A 23,334-nucleotide genomic window follows, 5' to 3' on the forward strand; every position below is an offset into this window, starting at 1 on the left:
GTGAGTGAGCACATAGCTTTTGTATTCATTCTAACAATTATTCCTGTTTTGCCTCCTGTCACCAGGAGATTTGCCAGAAAACTAACAAATACATCATAAAAATACTTCAGAACGATACAACAATAATGTCAAAAATACTTACTTGTTTCCCAAAGTAGACTAGCTTTGCAAAATTTTACTGAAAAAGTTGAGAAAAGATTTGCAATTCCCGTTAATTAGAGTGTCTTAACATTCACCTGTCAAAACTACTGCATATCTTTTGGCTCAAAACTATGAGCTGGGTAGCAACAAGGCATCAAGTCCTTGCTGAGTTAATTCTGTTGCAACAATCCTTACATATCTGCTAGTGATGTTTCATCAGTTGCATGTGACGAGAGAATGGAGGGGACCAAATGACGAGATGGCTATCGCCAAAGACATTGCCAGCTTTGTTGAGGATATCATAGAAACAGAATCATTTGAGGTTGGAAGGGAAGCTCTGAAGTCTAGTCCCGCTGCTCAAAGTAGAGTCACGTAGAGGGGTAGCTGATGCCCCTTGCTGGTCAGTGTTGGAGTCATTTGGACAATGCCCTTAATAACATGCTTTAACTCTTGGTCAGCCCTGAAGTGGTCAGGCAGTTGGACTAGATGATCACTGTAGGTCCCTTCCAACTGAAATATTCTATTCTAATTACAGCAGGTTGCTCAGGGCCTTTTTCAGTTTGGTTTTGAATATTTCCAAGGATGGACACTGTGCAACCTCTCTGGGCAACCTGTTCTAGTGTTTGACCACCTTCGCAGTAAAGAAATAAAACAAAAAAGATGTGTTCAGATGTATTTCACTTGTGCCCGTTGCCTCGTGTCTTTCAATTCAGAAAGAGGAAAGTGCAAAGAACTTCTGTAGAAGTAGAAACTTAACTTAATTTGGAAAGCCCAAGAAAGCCCAAGTCACCATGAGGGTGACTGAGCGCTGGCACAGGTTGCCTGGAGAGCCTGTGAAGTCTCCCTTCTTAGAGATATTCAAAAGCTGTCTAGACATGGTCCTGGGTGACTGGCTGTAGGTGACCCTGCTTGAGCAGGAGGGGTGGACAGGATGAACTTCAGAGGTCCCTTCCGACCTCAACCATTCTGTGATTCTGTGAGGAAGAACTTGGGAGCAGGGCGTTTATTTTCAGATGGGCACTTGTGTGACATAATCCTGGGATCGTGTATTTTGCAATATGCTGTTTTGTCTTTTTTTTTTGATTGTTAGCTTTATGTTATGCTGCTATGAAAGCTTTTGAATATTTTGTGAATATCTGCTGGAGGAGTAGAAGAAATAATGGTGGAAAGCAGCTTACAATGTAAATATCACAATGTAAAAATCAGGCCTGATTTAATTACAGAACTTCTTTAATAAATTAACATTGTCCTAGAAGACTTGGAATTAATTTTTTTATGTAATAGAAACTTGTAAATGATTACCAGGGTGCTTTTAGATTATTACAGCCAAAGCAGGCTGTTCTACTTTGTGTGTTCTGTAACAGGCTTCTGTAAGTATTATATTTAGGGCTTATGCTTACATTCAAGGCTAAAGATGAGAAAACAAACAAACAAAAAGGATGTCTTGTCATTGCATGTTCTTGTATCAGTTAGCTGTGAACACATCAGCTTTGTGCAGGTGCAAAAACTAAAACCTCTGCCTCAGTTTTGAGGAGGAAAGCCTGTTGATAGGGATGCACACTAAACAAATCAAAATGTGATATGGTTCCCGCTGAAAAGTGCGCTTCACTAGATATAGGGCAGAGTAGCAAATCAAGTGACAGAGAGATCCTATAACAGAAGAAACACTGCATTAGTATCTTCTGCATCACTCACTCTATTCCTTATTGTACTTTGCTAAAAACGTAGGGAAAAGTAGTAAATCCTTACTTTCCTGAGTAAAGAGAAAGGAAGAAAAACAACTGTTCTGACTTCTTTAGTAAGATTATTTTCCAGTCACTTTTTTTAAGTTGTCCTTTAAAATAATTTCTCTAGGAATGCTTGAAATGCTAGGTGCATGGAATTAAAGCCTAATAAAGTAATCATATGCATTTGATTTCTTACTGCAGTACTACATTGAAAGTTCTAGTAGGTCAAAACATAATTGCATCATTGCAGCCTGCTGTAGATAAACCTCAAATAGTTTTCTGAAACTGCTTCACTACTGATTTTATTTATAAAAAAACAAAACCCCAACAAACTAGTCTTAATGTGTTACTTTCTCTTTCAAACGACAGCAAAATGAAAGCTTGAGTGTATCTGTACATACCTAGAGATTAATTTGCAGCATTGTTGTATGAGGATTTTATATGTCTGCGTTTTCAGGTGTTCCAAACATTACATTTTATGACTTTACTGAAAGTTGAGATATGCCATGGTGTGACTTTTATGTTACAAAAAGTACAGAATGCCATGGAAAAAAGAAGTTACTTCACACTATTTTAAAAGTGTATTTGTTGAAATAAAAAGTTTCTGTGTCTGTTTGGGTTAAAAAGATGAGCACTGTATAGGAAGTTATGTTTAAGTTTATTCAATTAAAGCATATGTTAGGCTTTGTAACCAAACTTACTTTTATAACTTTAAGAGATTAAATTGGTTGTCAGTGTCATTTAATAGCGACAACTTCTATTCACAGTGTGTTAGAACAGCACAAACTGACAAAAGAACAGTGGGAAGAAAGAATACAGAACTGGCATGAAGAGCACAGGGGAATGTTAAGGTAATTACTTAGAAAATGTTTCAAGACCTTTAAGTTTGGGGTTGGTTGGGTTTTTTTTGTTATTATTATTAGGATGTATTTTGGGAGATGTTATATTTGTTTGGAAACTGCTTTCTTTTATTCCAGTCAGGGTAGGCAGTTATCAAAAACTTCCATGAAAGCTGTGGTGAGCATTGAGTTTCCAGTTAGGTTACCTACATGATTTCTGGTAAGGTTGCCAACTGCCTTTGTCCGCAGTTGCCTGCCTTTAAAATATACTTACTATTTCCTTAGCTCACGGGGTGAAAAGACGACGAGTGGTGATTGAACTGTACTTGGGTATTAAGGTGTAGAGCTCTACAAGTATCTGAATCAATGTACATGTGAATTTCAAAGAAGAGATATTTAATTCCTAACTAAATTTTACACTAATTAGTTACTCTGCAGTTCCCTTATTCTTACAATGTACTTCTGATTTGTCTACACTATGCCATTTTTTTCTTCTTTCATCAGGGAAGATTCTATGATGGAGTACCTTAAGATAGCACAAGACTTGGAGATGTATGGAGTCAACTATTTTGAAATAAAGAATAAAAAAGGAACTGAATTGTGGCTAGGAGTTGATGCTTTGGGTCTGAATATTTATGAGCATGATGATAAGTAAGTGGCTGATACTCATTTTGCAGTTCTGTCCTAGGAAATCCTATCTGAGATTATACAAAATCCACCTTACTGTGTGTTCAATAACATCTAGCAAAACAGGTTCTTACAGATCTTCTAATCTATGTAAAAGATAGAAAAAGAGAGATAGATGTTAGCTGCCAGAATATTTGAATTTTAAAGATTAAATAGAGATGCAAAAGAAGTGAAAGGAAGAGCAGTTCTGTGTGAACTTGTAAATTTACATTGCTTAACATGGATGTATGATAGCTAGACCATCTTTATATGGTTTCTTTCTGTACTTTTCACTCCCTCAAGACCTCCTCTTCAGTCAGGATGAAAAGGACACCAAGAAGCTGAGCAACATATTTAATGAGAAACATTTTGTAAGAGCAGTAACTAGGATTATAGCTGTTAGAGCATTGTCGTGGTTTAACCTCAGTCAGCAACTAAGCACCACGCAGCCACTCACTCACTCCCCTTCCCCCCCTCCCCCCCCCCGTGGGATGGGGGAGAGAATTGGAAGAGCACAAGTGAGAAAAACTCGTGGGTTGAGATAAAAACAGTTTAATAATTGAAATAAAATGATAATAATATGATAATAATAATAATACACAAAGCAAGTGATGCACAGTGCAATTGCTCACTACCTGCTGACCGATGCCCAGCCAGTCCCCGAGCAGCGGCCCCTCCCCCCCCCCCCCCCCCCCCCCGGCCACCTTTCCCCAGTTTATGTACTGAGCATGACGTCACATGGTATGGAATGTTTCTTTGGCCAGTTTGGCTGTGCCCCCTCCCAGCTTCTTGTGCACCTCCAGCCTTCTCGGTCGGTAGAGCATGGAAAACTAAAAAGTCCTTGGCTAGTGTAAGCATTACCTAGCAACAACTAAAACGTCGGTGTGTTATCAACTTTGTTCTCATCCTAAATCCAAAACACAGCACTGTACCAGCTACTAGGAAGGAAATTAACTCTATCCCTGCTGAAACCAGGACAAGCATGAAGAACTTTGGTATCTAAAAGTGGAACCTTTTAGACATCAACGAAAGTAGATGAATCTTGTGTCCTGATAAAGAGATCAAAGATTCTGTCCTACTTGAAGGAGGGATAAAGCTGAAATGTACAAAATTTGAAGAATCTGAAAACAGAACAGACTTACTCTTTTGTTTCTTTCCAAACACTTGTTAGTAGTATCTGATGTCAACAGTCCTTTCACAGTGATTTGAAGTTAAATGTGATGTGTCAAACACCAGATAACAGCTGTCAACTGAACTGAAACTTAATGCTTTTCAATGTATACGCTCTGTAACAAAATTCTGTAAGCCTTAATTGCCATTAGATGGCAATATAACTCCTGAAAGAAGGAAGTACTCAGAAAATGTTCAGGTCAGATTGAACGATCAACCAATTTTTGGTATTCTTTAACTCCCGATAGTTAGCAATCAAATACTTAAACATTTTCTAATGCTTGTAATTAAGATAATATAAAATGGAAAAAACTTTCTGTGCTCATGGAGAAAAATACTTACAGTTATGCAGTTGGTGCATAACATTGTAACGGTTTCTGAAGTGAATTTATTTTAATTAAGATGCAAGGGAAATAAATTTACCTTGAACTTTGGAAATGTAAGAACACATATCTTACATAAGAGTTAAACTGAAGTATGACATTGCTGAAGGCGAATTCAATTTCAGTCTTTAGAATGTCAGACTTTTCTCAAATTTCAATAGTTATTCTTTTCACTGGGAATAAAATGATCAATATCTTATAAAGACTCAGTACATGATTGTGATGTTTAGCATTTATTTAATGATAGTAGAATAAGTCACAAATTGAAATGTCTAAATTCCTTCTGTTACAGTGCCATGTAATTTATTCGTTATGTAATTTATTAATTTGATGAAATAAAGTGTAAAAAAAAAAAAATTGTCTACTAAAATATGCTTGAACTGTTGCTATGTTTTGTAAATGTAATTAAGTGTGATAGTGAAAATGGTACGGAGTTAAGACTTAGTCGATATAAATAAAATGCACATCTTTGCTGCTTCTAATAAGAACTTTTTCTCTTTGAAGGCTGACACCCAAGATTGGTTTTCCTTGGAGTGAAATAAGAAACATCTCTTTTAACGACAAAAAATTTGTCATAAAGCCAATTGACAAAAAGGCCCCTGTAAGTAGTGTGTAGAATAGTATGCCTTTGTATATGAAGAGATTTAAGCTGCAGGGACTTGCTCTGGTATTATGGCATGAGTAAATATTTTGTGACATTTATTATTCTTGGTAGAATAGTCAGTAATCAAAAGGAAATTTTGATTACTGTATGGTGTGTTTGTTTTCTCTCTTTTCATTCTGGTTGATACTCTTAAGTTTTGGGTTTTTGTTTTGTTTTTAATTTAAGTCAACTAATATTTTGTGATGTGTTGAAAAGCCACAGTGTAAGATGCTAAATTCTCTGGCCCCCACCTCTGTTGTTCTTTTTTTGTATTACAGGAGCACATTTCATGAGACTTTATAGGTCAAAACTCTTCGGTTAACTAACTTACTGAAATAGAGTAGAGAACTGTTTCACGTTTTTAGAAGCTTAAATAATTTTGTGTAAAATAGCTAACCTTCACATGGAGGAATCCAGGTGTAATTTTGAATTTATCTTGCAAGTTCCTTACAGTAACTAGATTTATAGATTATGGTGTCGGGTTGCTCAGAGGATGAATGTCAAAATATTTGTAAGTTTAAATCTAACAAATGCAAGCATGCAGTAATGCTTTGAGTCTTTAGATTAATGGGTATGCTGCAATTATTTTTGCTAGGATTTTGTTTTTTATGCACCCCGTCTGAGAATTAACAAGCGAATTTTGGCACTGTGTATGGGAAATCATGAATTGTACATGAGGAGGAGGAAACCTGATACAATTGAAGTGCAACAGATGAAGGCCCAAGCCAGAGAGGAGAAACATCAGAAACAATTGGAAAGGTAATTAACAAACTTCCATGAAACAAAAAAAATTCTTCTACCCTTTTAAGAAAACTAAGTCATAGAATATCAGACATCTTACCATTCTAGAAGAGAGAGATGCTTTTCTTTCTGTAATATGTAAGCAGGTGTGTGGGTTGGCGTGGCTCACCTGTCTTAATAGAAAGCCGTATCTTTTTTGAGCTTTCAGCATAGTAATAGTACCTGTACCGTTGTTTCTCATTATGTTTTTGTGAAACAGTCTTAACTCTCTGTTGCTTGATTCTTAGGGACTTTTATACTCCACAGGTGAACCTTTAAAGCAAGTTCAGTGAAGAATGTCATGACTTACCTTTTGTATATTTAAAAAATACCTGTTGCCATTTCTAGTTCAGGTGAAACATCAGCCATGTCTAAAATGCATGTATAATTGTGGATTTACCTGGTTGAATGACAACCAAGGCTGCTAATCAGTTCTGTTCATAAATTGTTTTTCTGTACAGTATTTTGAAACAGAAGCTTGGTGGTTCTTGCATTGTAAACTGAATTGGAAACATTTAAAATTATGTGCTTCTCTGTTAGCTGAGTAAACTGAAAAATAGGCTACCAGCATCTTTAGTGTAGAACTTAATCTGTTTGAGGTTAAAAAACCCTTTTACTATTTTTTTTCAGGGCACAATTAGAAAATGAGAAGAAAAAAAGGGAGATAGCAGAAAAGGAAAAGGAAAGAATAGAGCGTGAAAAGGAAGAATTAATGGAACGCTTAAGACAAATTGAGGAACAAACAATGAAAGCTCAGAAAGGTGAGCTCTTACTGGTCCTGCATTTCTTATATCTGATGACAATATTTAGTTCAGTTGAGTAGTTCAGTTCCACAGTTGTTCTGGTATGTGTGGGGTTTTTTGTTTTGTTTTTTAAAATTTATTTTATTAAGAATAACAAGAATTTAGTGATATTATTTAGCTTAAGAGGAGAGATTCTTTTTCAGTGTTAAGAGTTTGGGGGGGGGGTGTATGTGTGTATATTTGTAGTATAAAACCAATTCCTAATACAGCAAAAGTTTTGATTTTCTTTAATAAAAAGGAAATTAATGCGTACACATTTCAACTCAGAATTATGAAATGCTTAAAGTACTGAAAACCTGGAGTTGGAGCAAGCAGGGAAATTAGAGAGGAAGATTCAAAGTACCTTCCTCTAGGATTCTGTTGAATTTAGCTTTTAATTTGGAAATTCCTTGTTCCTTCATTTTCCTATTCCCTTGTAAGATTTGAGAATTTTAAAATTAAAATCTTCTCAGATTTTAGTGAATAAACATAGTTTCACCTATCAGTTCTTTGTGTTGAACCACCCTGTGGAGTCCCAGAGTCCCTGCTTCCACTACTTCCCAGTCCCTCCTCTCCATGTCCTTTTTTTGCTTCAGGTTTGGTTCACATTTATAAAAGTTCTGTTCCTCTCTTCTGTTCATAACTGTTGGCTTCAGGCACGATAAACAGAATCACTGACTAAACCTATGCAAATAAATTACATATGCCTGGCACTGCTCTCTAGCTCTCCCCCCATATTTTTCAGTCTTTCAATGCAGAACAGGTTGGACACATCCAGACAGGTAACACACAAACTGTGCCTTGGAATTGTTTAAGGGAGAGCTATTTAGCCCAGGACAAAACAGTGTCAGGGTGATTCTAAAGGTTTAACAATGTACATTTTCTCGTAACTTTTGTAAGCAATATAGCCCAACTTCTGATGCAATACACAATGTTCATGTGTCGCTGGTCTCTTTAGCCTTCTATTCACATATGGAAAAGTGTTTATATAAATGGTGTCTGCGTTCCATAGTTGCCTTGGTAGTTAAGTGTTCTCCATCTTCACGGGAAGATTTTGTTTGAGTAGTGTGTTTAAATATTTATGCATTTTATTTAATTTTCTAAGTACTGCATTTGTACAACTCCACATACTGGTAATGCTGTTCATTTCATTTTATAACTGAAGCAGTAGGCCTGGGAAACCAACTGAAGAGTATTGATTACATGAGACCTACTTAGAACTACAAGTGCAAAGATTAAGCATGTGTCAGCATACCTGGGGAGATGCTTTTTTAGTATTAAAGCATATGGTGAAGGGCAAATGGATAGTTCCAAAAACTGAGCAGCTGTTTTAGGTTTTCTGGTGAAGGAATCTATGGCAGCTATGCATAGACAAAAACATAGTGGAAAATTTATCATTAGAATCAGCAAGGAGCTTCAGAAAGACTTTTTTCATAGTTGCTTCATTTTGCACGAGGCATGTATTTTGCCTGTGCAAACCTTACCTTGCAGGAAGATCATTACTTCTTCCTATTTCACTCAGAGTTCTGCCCTTTAGATTGCAATATTTTGCTAACCAGGCAGCTAGACAACTATTATCCCTCCCTTGATTTAAAATTTTCCTGTTTGCACCTTTTTGGCTCTGCTCTGTGGAGAATTTTTCTGACCCTTCCAGTGGGTCTTAGGTCATTTTGCTGGAGGCACTTGTCTGTTGCAATTAAGAAATCTTTGTCAGGCATTTCAATAGAGTAGAAGAGTTTTTTTGGTTTTCTTTACTGTAAGAGAGTGTGATTTAACGTATATAAAATCTCCTCAGTAGTAAGAGTGAGGGTGCATATGCATGTATATGTACATATATTTGAGTGTTTAGTTTTATCAGTGAGGTGGTAATTTTCTGAAGCACTGGGCTGTCAGAACTGTCAGGTGAGATGAAGTATATCCAAAGTATGTCTGGGGGGTGTGTGAATCAGACATGAAGCATAGCTTCAGGTAACATGCTCAACAGCTCTTCTTAGCTTGAGGCAGCCTTGTAAATCTTTGTCAGCTTTCTAGGTTACTTTATTTTGAGCATGTTACAGCTGTTACCTGTGTTACATATGAGGAAGAGCTAGGTAGTGATATCTTGTCTGCAAACTTTCCTTTTGGCAGAGCTAGAGGAACAGACTAGAAGAGCTCTAGAACTGGATCAAGAACGAAAGCGTGCAAAAGAGGAAGCAGAGCGCCTGGAAAAAGAGCGTCGAGCAGCTGAAGAAGCTAAGGCTGCTCTAGCTAAGCAGGCAGCTGATCAAATGAAGAACCAGGAGCAGCTAGTAAGAAGCTTTAACCCTATTTTGAAACAAATTGAAAAAGGCAGTTGAAAATTTAGCCTTTATTCTTGGTTATATCTATTTTGTCAAATGGACAAGTACATTGAAACACAGACAAAAGTATGTGAAATACCGTTACAGATTGTTGTGGGAATGTTTTTAGAAAACTGCATTAAATTTGCCACTACTTGCAAGAAAAAAAAAACAAACTCTGGGTCTGTAGGAAATTAAATGATGAAGTAGGCATTTCAGACTGACAATACCCGCTACGTTCTCTTTCTAATAGTGTCAGGCTTATCCAGCTGAGAACAAGAGTAGCTTCCTTCTGCAGTCCACTGGGAAGCCTCTTCTCTGAAGCAGGCCTGTTCTGAAGCTTGATGGTGGTGGTGGGGAGTTAGTGACACTGGGGGGGGTGGGTGTTTGTTTGTTTGGAGTTTTTTGTTGGGTTTTTTTCCCCTCTATTTCCAGCAGTTACAGTATCTTCTCACATTCTGTGCTAGACTACTTCTAATTCAAGATTTGCGCATAATAACTGAGAAAGGCACGAAAATAGTAGAAGAAATGATTTCTCAACTAGAAAACAGCTTTTGATCTTCTGTAAACTTAGCACACAATTCTGAAGGCAAGATTTAGCTTAATATAGTACTGAGATTATGATTCTGGTTCATAATCTTATTAGTGGAATTGTTAAAGCTGTGTTAAACTGAAACAGCCCCAAATGCTAATTTGTAACTACAGCTCGCTCTTTCCCAGCAAGCTTTGGAAGTGCAGAAGATAATTTTTTTTTTTTCCCCCTGGACTTATTTCCATCAGGCAAGAGTACTGATTCATTCCCTCTGTTATATATGCTTAAAATTTCTATTTTTAGCAGAGAAGTGATGGATGGTAACTAACTCTTTTCAAGTGAGATCACAGCAAAGGCTCTGCTTTCTTCCACTGCAGAGCTAAAATGATACCAAATTAAAACTTCTACTTCATTTTTTGTTTGTTTCAGGCAGCAGAACTTGCTGAATTCACTGCCAAGATTGCACTTCTAGAGGAAGCCAAGAAAAAGAAAGAAGAGGAAGCCTCAGAATGGCAGCACAAAGTAATGAGCTCGTGCTGTGTGAAGTCAGAACTTCAAAGCAACTAAGGGAGATGGGTGCAGAAATTCTACTGGAAGTCCATGGGATTGAATCTCTCTTTCCCTTAGGCTTCAGAGAAGCCTTTCTTAAAGGTTTTTGTTCTCCAGTCTACTGAAGCCAGCCTATACTTCTATTTAACTCATTTCTTAATATTAAATAGCCATGAAGGGGGGGAAATTCTCATCACAAAGGTATGGTCAAAGATTTGAAATGGCTTCCTTACGAATGGTGATGAAATAGATTGGAGCTTCATGTTGGAAAAGAAAACACCTCAGGAGGGAGATGTATAAAATCATGAGTGGTGGTGAGAAGATGAACCAGAACAAAGGCACATCAAATGCAACTAGACAATAGTTTAAAGCAAAATAGTATTTTTTTCACAAAATCTGTAATTAGCTATGGGATGTGAATACTAATTGTGTGCACAGGTTCAAAAAGTGATTGAAGAAATTCTTGTAAGTTCTGGTTGAATATGATATCCAAAGACATCACCTTTGATTTAGGAAATCCCTGAGCCTCAAATTTCAGGAGGCTAGGAAAGTTGGAAAGCAGTATGACTGCCCTTTTCTCTCACTCTTTTCTTGTCTGTTGCTGGAATTAGCTGGACTCGGTACAGCTGGTTTTGAGTCATATCTTTTTTACTCTGTATTCCTATTTGACAATTTCCAGTGCGTAAGCTAGTCACGTCATTTATAAAGGACAGTTTCCATGTGTCTGAAAACATCTCAAATATTTATTTTTATTTTTCTGACTATTCATAAATGATTTTATAAAACGCTAAATACTGTTCACTATATTTAGGCTTTTGCAGCCCAAGAGGACTTGGAAAAGACCAAAGAAGAACTGAAATCTGTGATGTCTGCTCCTCCTCCACCTCCTCCCCCACCAGTTATTCCTCCAACAGAGAATGAACACGATGAACATGATGAGAACAATGCTGAAGCCAGTGCAGAACTGTCTTCTGATGGTGTCATGAATCACAGGAGTGAGGAAGAACGGGTAACAGAAACACAGAAAAATGAACGTGTTAAGAAACAGCTCCAGGTAATGAAAATTCATAGTTATATCAACATAATTCAGGCTTTTGGTTTTCATTCTGTTTTTGTCAAAAATCTCATTGAAATTACAGTGTGTCAAGGAAACAGCCTTTTTATCACTTGCTAGGTTTATTACTACTTCACCAACCAATATTATTCACAGTGTTCTAGAAGTAGAATATATAGAAAGACTGGATGTTAGATTGTGCTTTATAGCTTAAAATTATTAGTATGTTGTCACATTGGCCAGTAAACATTTCTAATAATTATATAATGTCCAGGACACCGAACGTTAAAACATAATGCTTTCCTTTCTCAACACTGAAATTCATTAAGTGGTATGAACAGATGCTTGCTTAATAATATTTGTGTTTCCTTGCAGTCATTCACAGACATTGTAAATGCAAAAACTGAATTACGCCCATTTTGGATTAATCTTATTTCCCTGAAATGGAGCATTTCCTCCTAGACTAGTTTTACCCCTCAAAGTATAATAATCTATGTTAGTGGTAACCCTTTGCCTTGTTATGAAATGTCTATTTGGGAAGGAAATAAAAGAAATGGAAAGCTGCTTCTTTCTCTGGCAGCAACATCTTAGTAGTGTGTATGTGTAATACCCTTTCTGCTTGGCCAATCACTGAACAAGATCAGGGAGATAAATAAGAGCTGTCTTTAGTCAAGCAGAAATTGAAAAATAAGGTCATTCTCCTGCTTTATCCTGCTGGTCCCTTTCTTTTTGGATGTTATGGTATGAGGCCTTCCCCCACCCCCCCCAGTTTGATGCCCACACTTATGTAAGGAAAGAATCCTATGCTCTCCTCTTTCCTCCTGCAGTCTTTCTGATAGACCTCACAACCTGAGTTACTGAACAGCACAACAAGTGTTTCATAGGTTGGCGTTCAAGAAATCCTTATCCAAGTTGCAGAATAGTTCTTATCAGAAATTCCAGAATCATTAAAAGATTAGTCAAAGCGCTTAAATGCAAATATTTTATTCAACAGGCTTTAAGTTCTGAGTTGGCTCAAGCCAGAGATGAAACCAAGAAAACACAAAATGATGTCCTTCATGCTGAGAATGTTAAAGCAGGCCGTGATAAGTACAAGACTCTTCGACAAATCCGACAAGGCAATACAAAGCAGCGTATTGATGAGTTTGAAGCAATGTGAGAGCTGTTATTTTGCATATATGTTCCTCGTAAAGCTGAACCACCAACAGAGAAAAAAAGCAGGCCTTTGCAGATTTGATGGATTGCACCCCATTTTGCCAAAGCACTTAATACCAGTTTGACTACAGTGGCTAGAAGACAAATTTAGGGGAAGCTATTCAACAGTAAGGCAGTCTGTCATCCCTAGCTTATTGGGGGGGAGGGTGTGGAGAATGATAGCAGTTTTTTCTCCCCATCATGTTTTCAGTTTCGTTGTTTCATATTTTTGCTTTGGAAACTGATGTGAAGTATATAATGACTGACAAGTGTATGTATTGCTTAAACATTAAGAAATAGAAAGAAGAATGGAGCTGAACCTAAACTGGATAGGTACTATTTCAGTATGAAGTTTGAAATTACATTTTTCAATGTAGCTACACCATTAAAAGTTTGATATTGCTGACTTTCAATTTTGTTTTTTTTCTACCAAGTGAAATTCTTTGGTGTTTCATGTCCTGTCATCATTGATGGTTTTCTTTGCCTACCTGTTCACAAAGGTCTGGATGGCAGGTGGTAGTTCCAGGAAATAATTTTAAATGGAACACTACCTGTGGGCAGCACGTGGCTGCTGATAGGCTTGAATAAGTATTGCTTTTCCTAGGTGATTTTTAGATGTGCAAAATGTTCTAATGCAGCGAAGGGGAAAAAAAAAGAAAAAAAAAAACAAACCCAAACGAAGCTTCATGTGCTATTTGCTTGTAATTATTTTATTTGCAGTAGGGAGACCTGGACCTTTCTGGCAAGGGAGCATATGAAAACATCAGTCCCAGGGAGGGGACAGTATCCTACCTCACTACTATATACATGATGACTGGTCCTTCAAACACCATGAAAAAAACTGTTTAAATTGGCTATTGCTACACAGTGATATCATAGAATGCTAGGAGCCCTTACTCCTAGGATGTTGTTTTACTTTAAGATGGATTTATAGTGCTAATTACTGTCTAACTGCCTTTTGTTGAGTTTAAATTGTAAAAGCATCTTGTGTGTTTTAAAGCTGTAACCTGTCACTGGTATCCTATCTCCTGGGAGGGGTGTAGAATGTGTGTGTGAGTTGGTTTTGGGTTTGGGTTTCCAAATACAAAATGAAAGTTCCCAGAATTGGAGTAAAAGTGTTTGTAGCTTCAGTTTTCAGTGAAGCTAGTATTGTAATTGTCATATCTGATGTCAGATCATTGTTGTTAAGTCCTTTCCCTCTTGAAAAGGAGACCTACTTTTTTTGAGAAATTTGCTTAGAAATTGAACTTTAGAAATACCTTTACAGATAATGTGGACTGCAGTTATCCTTTCTGTTATAGTACCCTAGTAAATATCTACAGTGGAAGAACCCTGCTTTCTCTGAGGATGGTTCAGCTCTTTTCTGTTTGATATTATGCACTCATAAATTTACACTTATCTATTAAAATTTGCCATTTTATTAAACATTTTTTCATGCACAATAGATTTAAATTTCTTATGAACAGTCCAACTATTTTTTTTTTATTTTGCGGAGTTAAAGGTTGGCTATGTGGGGTGACATCATGAAAATAAAATAAAGATACATTAATATATTTTTGGTTTGTGGGGCTAAACATATCTGGTTGACCTTGAAGACTGATGTGCAGATGGTGTGCACATGCTTCAAAATGCTGCTCGGTGGAAGTTGGTGTTTCTACTTGCAGTGCATTGTAAGAACAGTTTTTGTTTCACAGCCTTCATACACTGAAGCTTAAGCAAATTTCTGAAGTATTCGAACAGTTTGCCATAGCAGGTGAAATACTGTGCTTCCAGTGAGTTTTCATTTTTTCCCTGGAAAGTGTGCACTAACACTGATACATCAGTTTCAGTGTTGGGAAAAAATACCAGTAAAGTTTGCTGTTCATAAATCTGCAATATATAGAGTAGGGCTAAATGGATTAGATCCATTTATAAAGCTGTGTGATTTTTTTTTTTTTTCCTAAACAACCAGGAACAACCATTTGTAATACAGATTTTCACAGTGAACAAAGTGGTAATAGCTGCTGTCACCAGCAGTTGGGAACACTTACTGGTGCGGAAATACTAAGAATACATTTAATGATTACTTGGTGAAGTAATTTTCCACATGCTTTTTCCTTTAGCATCATGTTTTGTGTTGTACAATTAAGCTACAATTACATCTACTATTTTGGATAACATTCATTGGTTAACAATAAAGAGATACAGTTAATTTCTTTGAGGTCCATTGTTGTTATTTAATGCACTTTTTTCTGACAGCTTTGTTAAATGCACTGTAATAGCCTTTTTCCAGAGCAGTGTACAAATTTTGGTCATCTGTTGTTTCACACTCTGGTCAAAATGAAATTTAAAAAAAAAAAATTTCAAATTGTATCCCTAGAGAGTGGTACTCTGCTTAAGAAATTACCACATACAGTTGGGAGGAAGCACTGGTGATTGTCAATTCAAAACAGGATGTGAATCATCAGAGCAAATTGGCTTTCTTGGGAACAGAGGGTGATTTGGCCACCTAAGAGCTCTATGGGTAATGTAAGAACTTTCAATCACTGCCTACATATTTCTTAGCCCCAGGTTAAGTGAAATTTAGTTTAATAGGTCAGTGTCTTAAGCATTGCGAAACCTTGAAGTGGTTTTTTGATACCTCACATTATAGCAGACAGTGTTATCAAATATATGCATGGCCATATACTTTAGATAATGGCAAGTTTATGGGCTTTCACCTGTCGAATACACTTGGAGATGGCAGGAACAGTCCCATATAAATAGGTAGACAAATTAATTTGCTAAGCAGCTCTCACATAAATTAGACCTTCTCTCAGGTGACATTCCATTCTATCTTGTACCTGTTTGGCCTTGCACTCAATACAAGCACATGACCCTCTTTGTTACTCCGTATGGCAGAATTGCTGTGATGAATTAAAACGTGTGTACTTGGTACTTTTTTACTGTGTGTATTTCTAGTTTTATACTTCTCTCTTGGAGCCCCTCCTGCTGAAGCATTAGATTGAGGTCTCTCATTTGTTAGAGAGCTTCTGCATGGGTATGTAACTTCAGAATATTGTGCTTGAAAGGGTAAGTGCTTTGAAAGGTTTTTTGTTTGTGTGTTTTTTTTTTTTTTTTTACTATATGCTCTTGAGGTGGAGAGAAAAGGACACAAAATAGTGCCACTATTTACAGGCCAGACTAATACAATCACCCAGAATGCCTCGATACGAAAGAAGATCTTGTGTCTTCTGGAAGTAGTCCCCTCTGCACATCAAAACCTACATTTTCTGTTGGTTGTACTCTTCGAGTACATGTTTCTTGTATACTCTTCTTTATTTTGTCCAAAATGGAACAAAATTCACATCTGCCTTTTTAAACCTAGTTTGGAAAGCATTATTGTGCTTTTGCTTCTTTCTTAAAACATGTTCTCCAGGGCTGTTCAAGTGACCTGCTTAAGCATCTCTGAGGAAAAAGGAGGTTTGTTCTAAATGAAATATTTCAAACTTCTGAGGAGAAAGTACCTCAAGTATATTTTCTCAATTTTTTTAAAAGAATAGAGATTAAGAGATTAAAATGATTAGTTAAAAACTTTTGCTTTCAAAAAGGAATTTTTATGCAAGCATTTTCCATGTCTGTTCACATGTGGATCGTCTAAAAAGTCTTGTTCTCCCCAAGACATCAGATTAGTTTCAAGAATCGGTGATTTTAACAACGATGATGTATCCCAGTGGGATGAGGTTGCTGATGCTGGTGTTCATGAAGTTACTTTCTGGGTAAAAACATCAACATAAGAGAACTGAAAGCTTCCTTACAAAAGAGCAAAGTTCACTTATTAATAGAAGTTGTCTCATACACATAACGTAATGCATCTTGTCTGGGTGATAAGATTTTCCTGGAAAATGTAGTAAGTATCAATGGATCAGCATACAGACTATGGCAATTTCTTTGACCCCCTCAGAGCATATTCTGTTGTTTGTGCGTAGAGGTGGAAAGTGCCTGCCTCCCAGCCGAAACACCGTGCTGGCTGGTCAGCTGGGTGGGTGGCTAGGAGATGGTTCTGGCTGGCCACTGTGGGCACCTGCCAGGCAGCCTGTCCCCCTGCTCTGCTCCCAAGCAGGCCATGCAGCATCTCTCCTCCCCCACCAATTGGTCTGCAAGCATGTGAGTTTTACATGACTGGTCCTTTTCCCGGTTTGGGGACCCAGTCAGCAGCAAGGAGCAGCTCAGGGCTGGAAGGGATGGCGTAACGGTGGAGAGCAATGGTAGTGGACTACAAGGGAAAAAAAAAAAAAAGCCTAAAACCTTGTGGTGAGCTAGAATCCTTAACTGGCCCGTTTATTCACTTGTTGAGGACTCCTTTTCAGTGTACTATTGCAACATCCATAAATTCACTATGTGTGACCAATAATTTGTTTGGCAAATTCAACAGCCAATTTGTTGGGAGGGAGTTTCACTTTCCATTTCACAGAGCTGAGCCCGGATCTATAGGCACAGGCCAATTACCTGATTTTGTTTTGATTCGTGGAGTCTATCACTCGTATTTACTGTTTGCAGATTGTGAGTTGATAAATCGGTCCTTTGGAGTACAGTTAGACAAACTTTGACTTGTTTTGCTTCTCTCCCTTCACTGCACAGAGATTGCTGATGTATCAAATGTATGTGTTTCATTTAATGTGCATGAAGTGGACTCACCAAAGCCCAAAAAACCTCCCCCAAAAACTCCAATCCCAAACCATCATATTTCCTCACAAGAAGAGACCACAATATTTGCAGGAGTGCCTGCAACGTTCTAGATATTTGGGAAGAGATAGATTATGCCCACGTAGCTCACAGTTTAGGGAAAGACAAAGTTAGCAAAGGGAAATGGAGTATTTGGAATTGCTGGGATTCCATTAGGTGTTTATATGGGCTTTTGTAAATAATGCGTCCAGAGTGTTTTTGTTCACAGCAGTAGGCTTTAGGCAGCAGAAGAAACGAGGGGAGATGGAAATGCACATCAAAGGAGGCGGCCTTGTTGGTGCAAATATTCCTAATGCATGTGTGTGTAAGAGTTAATGTTCCCTGTTGTTTGGGGGCATTTTTGTTTGCTTTTAAACTACCTTATTTATGCGAGAGGAGTTGCTATTATCTGAACATTTAACTCAAAGGCTTTTAAAGAGCCTGCTGCCCAGCACTAAAAGGTCTCGGAGTTCTTAAGGCCATGTGTACCCAGACTGGCCTCTGTATTATAGCTTGCAGGATTTCAGCAGAAGACACCTTCTGCAGTCTGATAATTTTGCCTTAGAGCATTTCTGCCTTGACAAGGTAAGAGTTGTGTACGTGCACAGTTCTAGCTGCCCCATTGCTTGTTCCAGCAACATGAAACCCATGTGTACCCATGTGAAACAGTAATCGCATGACAGGCTCCGTGAGCACATATGCTGAACTCTGCGGGATCTCGTATCAAGCCTACGGCTCCCTGTGGCCTCAGCTTTCATGCTTCTTAATCACCCTAGATTTCTTCATTAAACTTGATACAGTATTTAACTTCTTAATCTGTAACTTCAATAATAGTCTACTAAACTGAGCTTCCAGTAAATGGTTGACTACTGTGTCAAATATTTTCTTAAAATACATTATACCGATGAGTTGAAATAGGCTAGCTTCACTTTTATTTAAGCAGCACTTCTGATTAATTAATAGTCTCTATGAATATGGTAATTGCAGTCGTATTGCCAGAGAGATTCATTTGCATCAGGGCTGAAGCTGAAAACTTTTCTGCCAAGTGCACTTCGATCTTCAACAAAGTAAGTTGAGAACGTGTCGGTAACATCCAGAATACACAGACCGGTCTATCCTGCTGCTGCCATTATTCCTGGGAACAAACTCATTTACGTTTGACTGAGCAGATGCAGTGTTCAGGGATTTGGGACAGGATAGCAAGCCTGTTTGCACGTCAGAAAAGCTTCTAAAAATGATAAGAAATCTTCATATCGCTAATCTGCACTCCTGCTGTATGTTTCCAGTCCTTGATTGTTTTTCTTCAGTTTAATTCACGTTTTGAATTCTTGGATCTCTTCTCTTGTGAACAGTGTTTCAGGCATCTGTCTCGCTGCTCAGTGCCAGTTGTTGTACTTCGCTGTACCATTTGAAAACACAGCTCTTCCTCTTTCTTCTTTCACATTCGGGATCTTATTGTGTTATTTTCAACAAAGCCGGCTAACTCATCATATTTAAATTTAGAACTATTACTGCTACTCTTGGAACAATCTCTGGATTAATTTTGGCTACACGTTCTCTTATCAGGCGTGCGTGGTCTATGCCACCTTATAGAAGAAATAACTGTATTGACTAGTTAATAATTGCTAGTAGCATTCTGGAGAACAGAAAATGTCAGAAAACAAGTATGTTAATGCATGCAGAAAACCAGGGAAGATCTGAATCGGTGTTTATACCCACGAGGTTCAACTGTGAGCCTAGCCCTAGTCGCACACACAAGGGAGCATGTGGGAGAGAAGTTCTGTGCTTTTGTCGTGTAGCTTATCTGGGCTGGCTGGACTATGCAAGAGAAAGCGCTGGAACGGGATGGTTATGCCTGCTCAAACAGCAGAGCAGTCGGGCATAATTGCACGGTGCTGTGGCTTTGCTTTTCTGCACAACAGCTGTCCTGGATGTAAAAATACTAAAAAGAAAAAAAACATGCAATAGCTGACTTTTTCCCTGTGGATCCTTATTTAAAAGAGTTATGGTTATTCCTGCCTGGCTTCAAACCTCATCTGCAGGTCACCCTGGTAAAAGCTGAAGTCCTCTATAGCGTAAGCGCAGATATCTTTGAGGAGTTATCCGTCCATCTGCACTGACTTTAAGAAGCAGTGGCAGGTGTGGGGGGAAAAGGTCTCTTACCTGTCCATTTTTATATGGGGCCATGAAAATAAATTCTGGAGAATCTTCTTTCTAGCAGTGGCTTCTATATGCTTTGGGTGGCCCTTTCTGTACGTGTTTCTCCCAGTCTTTGAACTGGTTCTTACTTCTCAACTTGCTTTACTGCTGGTTTTTTGTTTTGGTTTTTTTTTTTTGTCCTTGCTAGTGTGTCATGCCATTTATTTCATCTGAAGAATAGATTTCAGTTTAGATCATTGAGAGCTTTAATGCAATTAAATAACTTTGTTTCCGTGTGAGAATGCAAATTAAGACAGAGAAGGAAGATGTTGCATAATTATTAGTTTAAAAACATTGTGGGGAAAAAAAGTTTAAGCCCTAAGACTTACCGAAAGAAATACGTTGTACTAGCTGACTGCTTAGACTACAGGCTGGAAACAAGAGGCAGGCAGTTACGTATGGCAAGGTAGACTTTTTCTCAAACTAAAGTTATGCTAGCGAAGTACTTTGGTAAAATTCACCAGGCTTTTTGTTATTTATTTATTGACACTTGCTGGATTCTTTAGAGAGCGCTGGAGAAGAGAATACCATATATTTCTTTCTTCAGTCGTATTTAATTACTTCTGTTGTGGCTTACTCTATCAATTTAAGAGTAAAAATGCCTTTTTCATCCCCAGTGGTTTGTAAAATTGTGTTTTTCCTGTGACACTGCAACTAGCTTTGCAATCTGGAGCTTAATGGATGAAACTATTTTCTGAGGGAAAGGTGGTATAATTTGCTTTACGTTTAACTGAGCTTGATAACTTATACATATATATTAAAAATATGTATATATAGCATGGTTAAACTGGAGATTTCTAATACAGTAGGTGGCATCAGGCCTCGTAATGGCTGTATTAAAGTGAAATACGCAAGTTGCTACTTATTTTTATATAAAATTTGATCTTGAATAGTTTTAGAAATCAAACTTTTTAAAGCTAACTGTGTTTAAAAAATGATTTTAAAAATATTACAGCATGCAGAGTGAGTATGGTTCAGTTTTGTCCCTGATACCAAGATCGGATCTATTTACCTGCACGTCTGTTTTTATCCTCCTGCAAAAGCCAGTTGTTTCTGGGGATCTCTTAGTACCAGGAACCGCTTCCCTGGTTTCAGTGGTGCCTCCCCAGTCTGCAGTTTCACTCACTGCCGGAAGCCTGTTTCTCCTCCCCACCCCCGGCCAGGAATCGCTGTCAGACTTCTAAAACACCAGAGCGGTTTTAGGGCTTCTAAATCTTAACCACATGCCTTATTTGCTTATGCTCAAGCCCTGGAAGTTCCCACTGACTTATTGTGCCAGAAAATTATTGGTGTGGGAAACAGGCTGCGGTATAAAATTTGATGTGACGTTCCTATGTGTTACATGCTGTAGCTGCACTCGTAAACGTAAAAAAGTGCTATTGAGGGCTTCTTACTTTTGAATAGCAACTCATTCCTTATGCTTATTGAATAACAGAGAGAATCTGGTAATTAAGTCTTTTTCCTGATTCCTTTTTGAATAAAATTCTGATTTATTAATACTTACAGCTGAAGTGTTTCTCTAAAACAATCAGAATGAGAGGTTCGCACTATAGGAAGGCTGAATTTAAAATACTGATTATTCTTTGCCTATTTATAGTATAACATATTTAAGAAAGTCATTCTCTAAAAGGAAAACATTTTTCAAGCCTCTTCAACACTGAATTTTCATAAAAATCAACATGAAAAACATACATTTTTCAAATGTATCTTCACTCAAGTAAATTTTGACTCATTGTAAAGATTTCCACCAGAGAACTTTAAACTTTAGGAGAGAAATAAATTTGAGAGAGATTCTTTATGCTGTCCTCACCTTTTCTCCAAAGGGTCGTGCAAGGCAACGAACTGAATAAACTAAACCCCAGAGCTTATACAGCAAACGGCACGTGTGCTGTGCTAAAAAGAAGAGATGTCTGAAATCATATTGGCTGTGATTGAATGTTCTACAGATATGTCCTATATTTGGTGTACGTATGCACAAGGCATCTTATTTCAGCCACCTTTGGGAGCAGTTTTAACACAGTCTTACCTATATCGCACTCAGCTGTGATTTGTGTCATCTGAATTAGCAAATTAGTCCTTTAAAACGACTCTCAGGGTGGATTTTAGGTTAGGTTCTTTATAATGCTAAAATTTACCATCAAAACCGTACTGGTATGGGCAAGAATTTGACTCTGGCATAGAAGAGTAGTTAAAGAGAGTTGGACCTGCTCTTCAAGCTGAAAGTTAATGAAGTCGGGTTCTGCGTGTCCTTGGGAGCCTTGGCCACAAGAACCACGAGTTTCTTAAATCATTCTTTTCTGGTGCTCCCTCATTCTGCTGACATCTTGAACAAAATTCAGTTGGAAATTAAATTCAGGACTTTGATACTTTTCAGAATAGTTACAGGGAGTGAAGTATGGCTCTTACGATGTTGCTGCATAATTCTGTTTATTGTTTTTGTTTAGTATCCTTTTGCTAAATCTACTTGATCTCTCTGTGTCTTTTCGTGCAGGTTACAAAAGTACGATCTCTTGCAGTCCTTAGGATAGGAACGAGGTGTAAAGATCAGCAGAAGACCTGGGGTCTGCCAAGGCCTGCCATTGCGCTTCTGTAAATCTGGACAGTTTACAGTGCTTTAAATTAGGTGCTGCCTGGTCTGTGAAGAGTTTACTGGAAGGACCAGGAAGTGCTGTTACAACATTTCGTGAATGTTTGGTTCTCTCATGGTCTCTCTAAATCTTTCCTTTGTTGTCTTTTCCCATGAGAAAATTAGCTTTTTGAAGTATTTAAGCTGTTGTTCTTCCCAGAAAAACAGGAAATAATGCTAATATGTTAATCTTTAACATGTAATGGGACGTGTTAGAGTGAACGGTGATGTGACCCTTCAAACTGCTCGGGGATCTTGTAGGCTTTGCCCGCAAAATGATGTAGTGTGGGAAGCCTGACTCTATATCCAGCCTGGGTCAAGTGAAATAAGAGTAGATACTTTCCAAGTTTTATTGGTTTTCTACACGATTTCCAATAGCCTTGATGATACATGAATAGCGTCAGATAATTTTCTAATGTAAAACTCCCGATTTAATATGTCTGTACATACATTTCCAGTGTAAGCACCCATTGCTACTTGCCTTTTTGTACGCTATTAGGATGTGCATACTGTGTATACGTAACTGCATTGAATTGTGCACCCTGCACAAAAGCCTGAATAAATGGGTTTTAATGTTAATCCAAAGAATCACTACTCATTTGATGATCAGTGTTGCTTATTGCTAGACTGTACCATTCTTTTAATTTCTCTGAGAAGTTTAATTCATTTTGTGGCAACAATCCGAAGTGGGGTTTCCAGGTATGCATCTTGTGCTGTGATCAGATAAGCCGTGGGAGGCTGGATTTGCAAAGGATGGATCGCTCTTGAAGGAAAAGATGGGAACTGGTAATTAAGGCAGCTGGTAATTGAGTAGATGGACACCTGAATAATTCCCAAATTCAGCTAGCATCCTCTGAGAATATACCAAACCTTGGAAACATTTGTGCTCCTCGCGGTGCCTTCCTGCACAATGGCCTCCTGCACTGGGAACTGTGCAGGTAGATCCATTGGAGGACTTAGGTCTGAAAGAGTGGCTGTCAAAGCCTTACAGCATGTGTCCAAAATCGTCAGCTGATAACTGCCCAACGAGGGAACTGCCTCAGTGCTC

At 37.9% G+C, this 23,334-nt stretch overlaps 1 protein-coding gene across 4 annotated transcripts in view; it reads left to right on the forward strand.

Annotated features, from left to right (window-relative positions):
- The window catches only part of RDX (radixin), a 42,714-nt gene extending 27,745 nt beyond the window's left edge, over nucleotides 1-14,969 (forward strand). For all 4 annotated transcript variants that reach the window (XM_076328166.1, XM_076328165.1, XM_076328164.1 and 1 more), the window contains 9 exons: nucleotides 2,636-2,719; nucleotides 3,212-3,358; nucleotides 5,431-5,527; nucleotides 6,165-6,328; nucleotides 6,980-7,110; nucleotides 9,259-9,419; nucleotides 10,411-10,503; nucleotides 11,342-11,584; nucleotides 12,579-14,969. In XM_076328166.1, coding sequence (XP_076184281.1) covers nucleotides 2,636-2,719; nucleotides 3,212-3,358; nucleotides 5,431-5,527; nucleotides 6,165-6,328; nucleotides 6,980-7,110; nucleotides 9,259-9,419; nucleotides 10,411-10,503; nucleotides 11,342-11,584; nucleotides 12,579-12,743 — 1,285 coding nt within the window. In that variant the 3' untranslated portion in view covers nucleotides 12,744-14,969. The remainder of the gene's footprint in view (nucleotides 1-2,635; nucleotides 2,720-3,211; nucleotides 3,359-5,430; nucleotides 5,528-6,164; nucleotides 6,329-6,979; nucleotides 7,111-9,258; nucleotides 9,420-10,410; nucleotides 10,504-11,341; nucleotides 11,585-12,578) is intronic.
- The last annotated feature ends 8,365 nt before the right edge of the window (nucleotides 14,970-23,334 follow it).

Source organism: Aptenodytes patagonicus, chromosome 1, assembly GCF_965638725.1.
Source record: "Aptenodytes patagonicus chromosome 1, bAptPat1.pri.cur, whole genome shotgun sequence".
Lineage (NCBI taxonomy): Eukaryota > Metazoa > Chordata > Aves > Sphenisciformes > Spheniscidae > Aptenodytes > Aptenodytes patagonicus.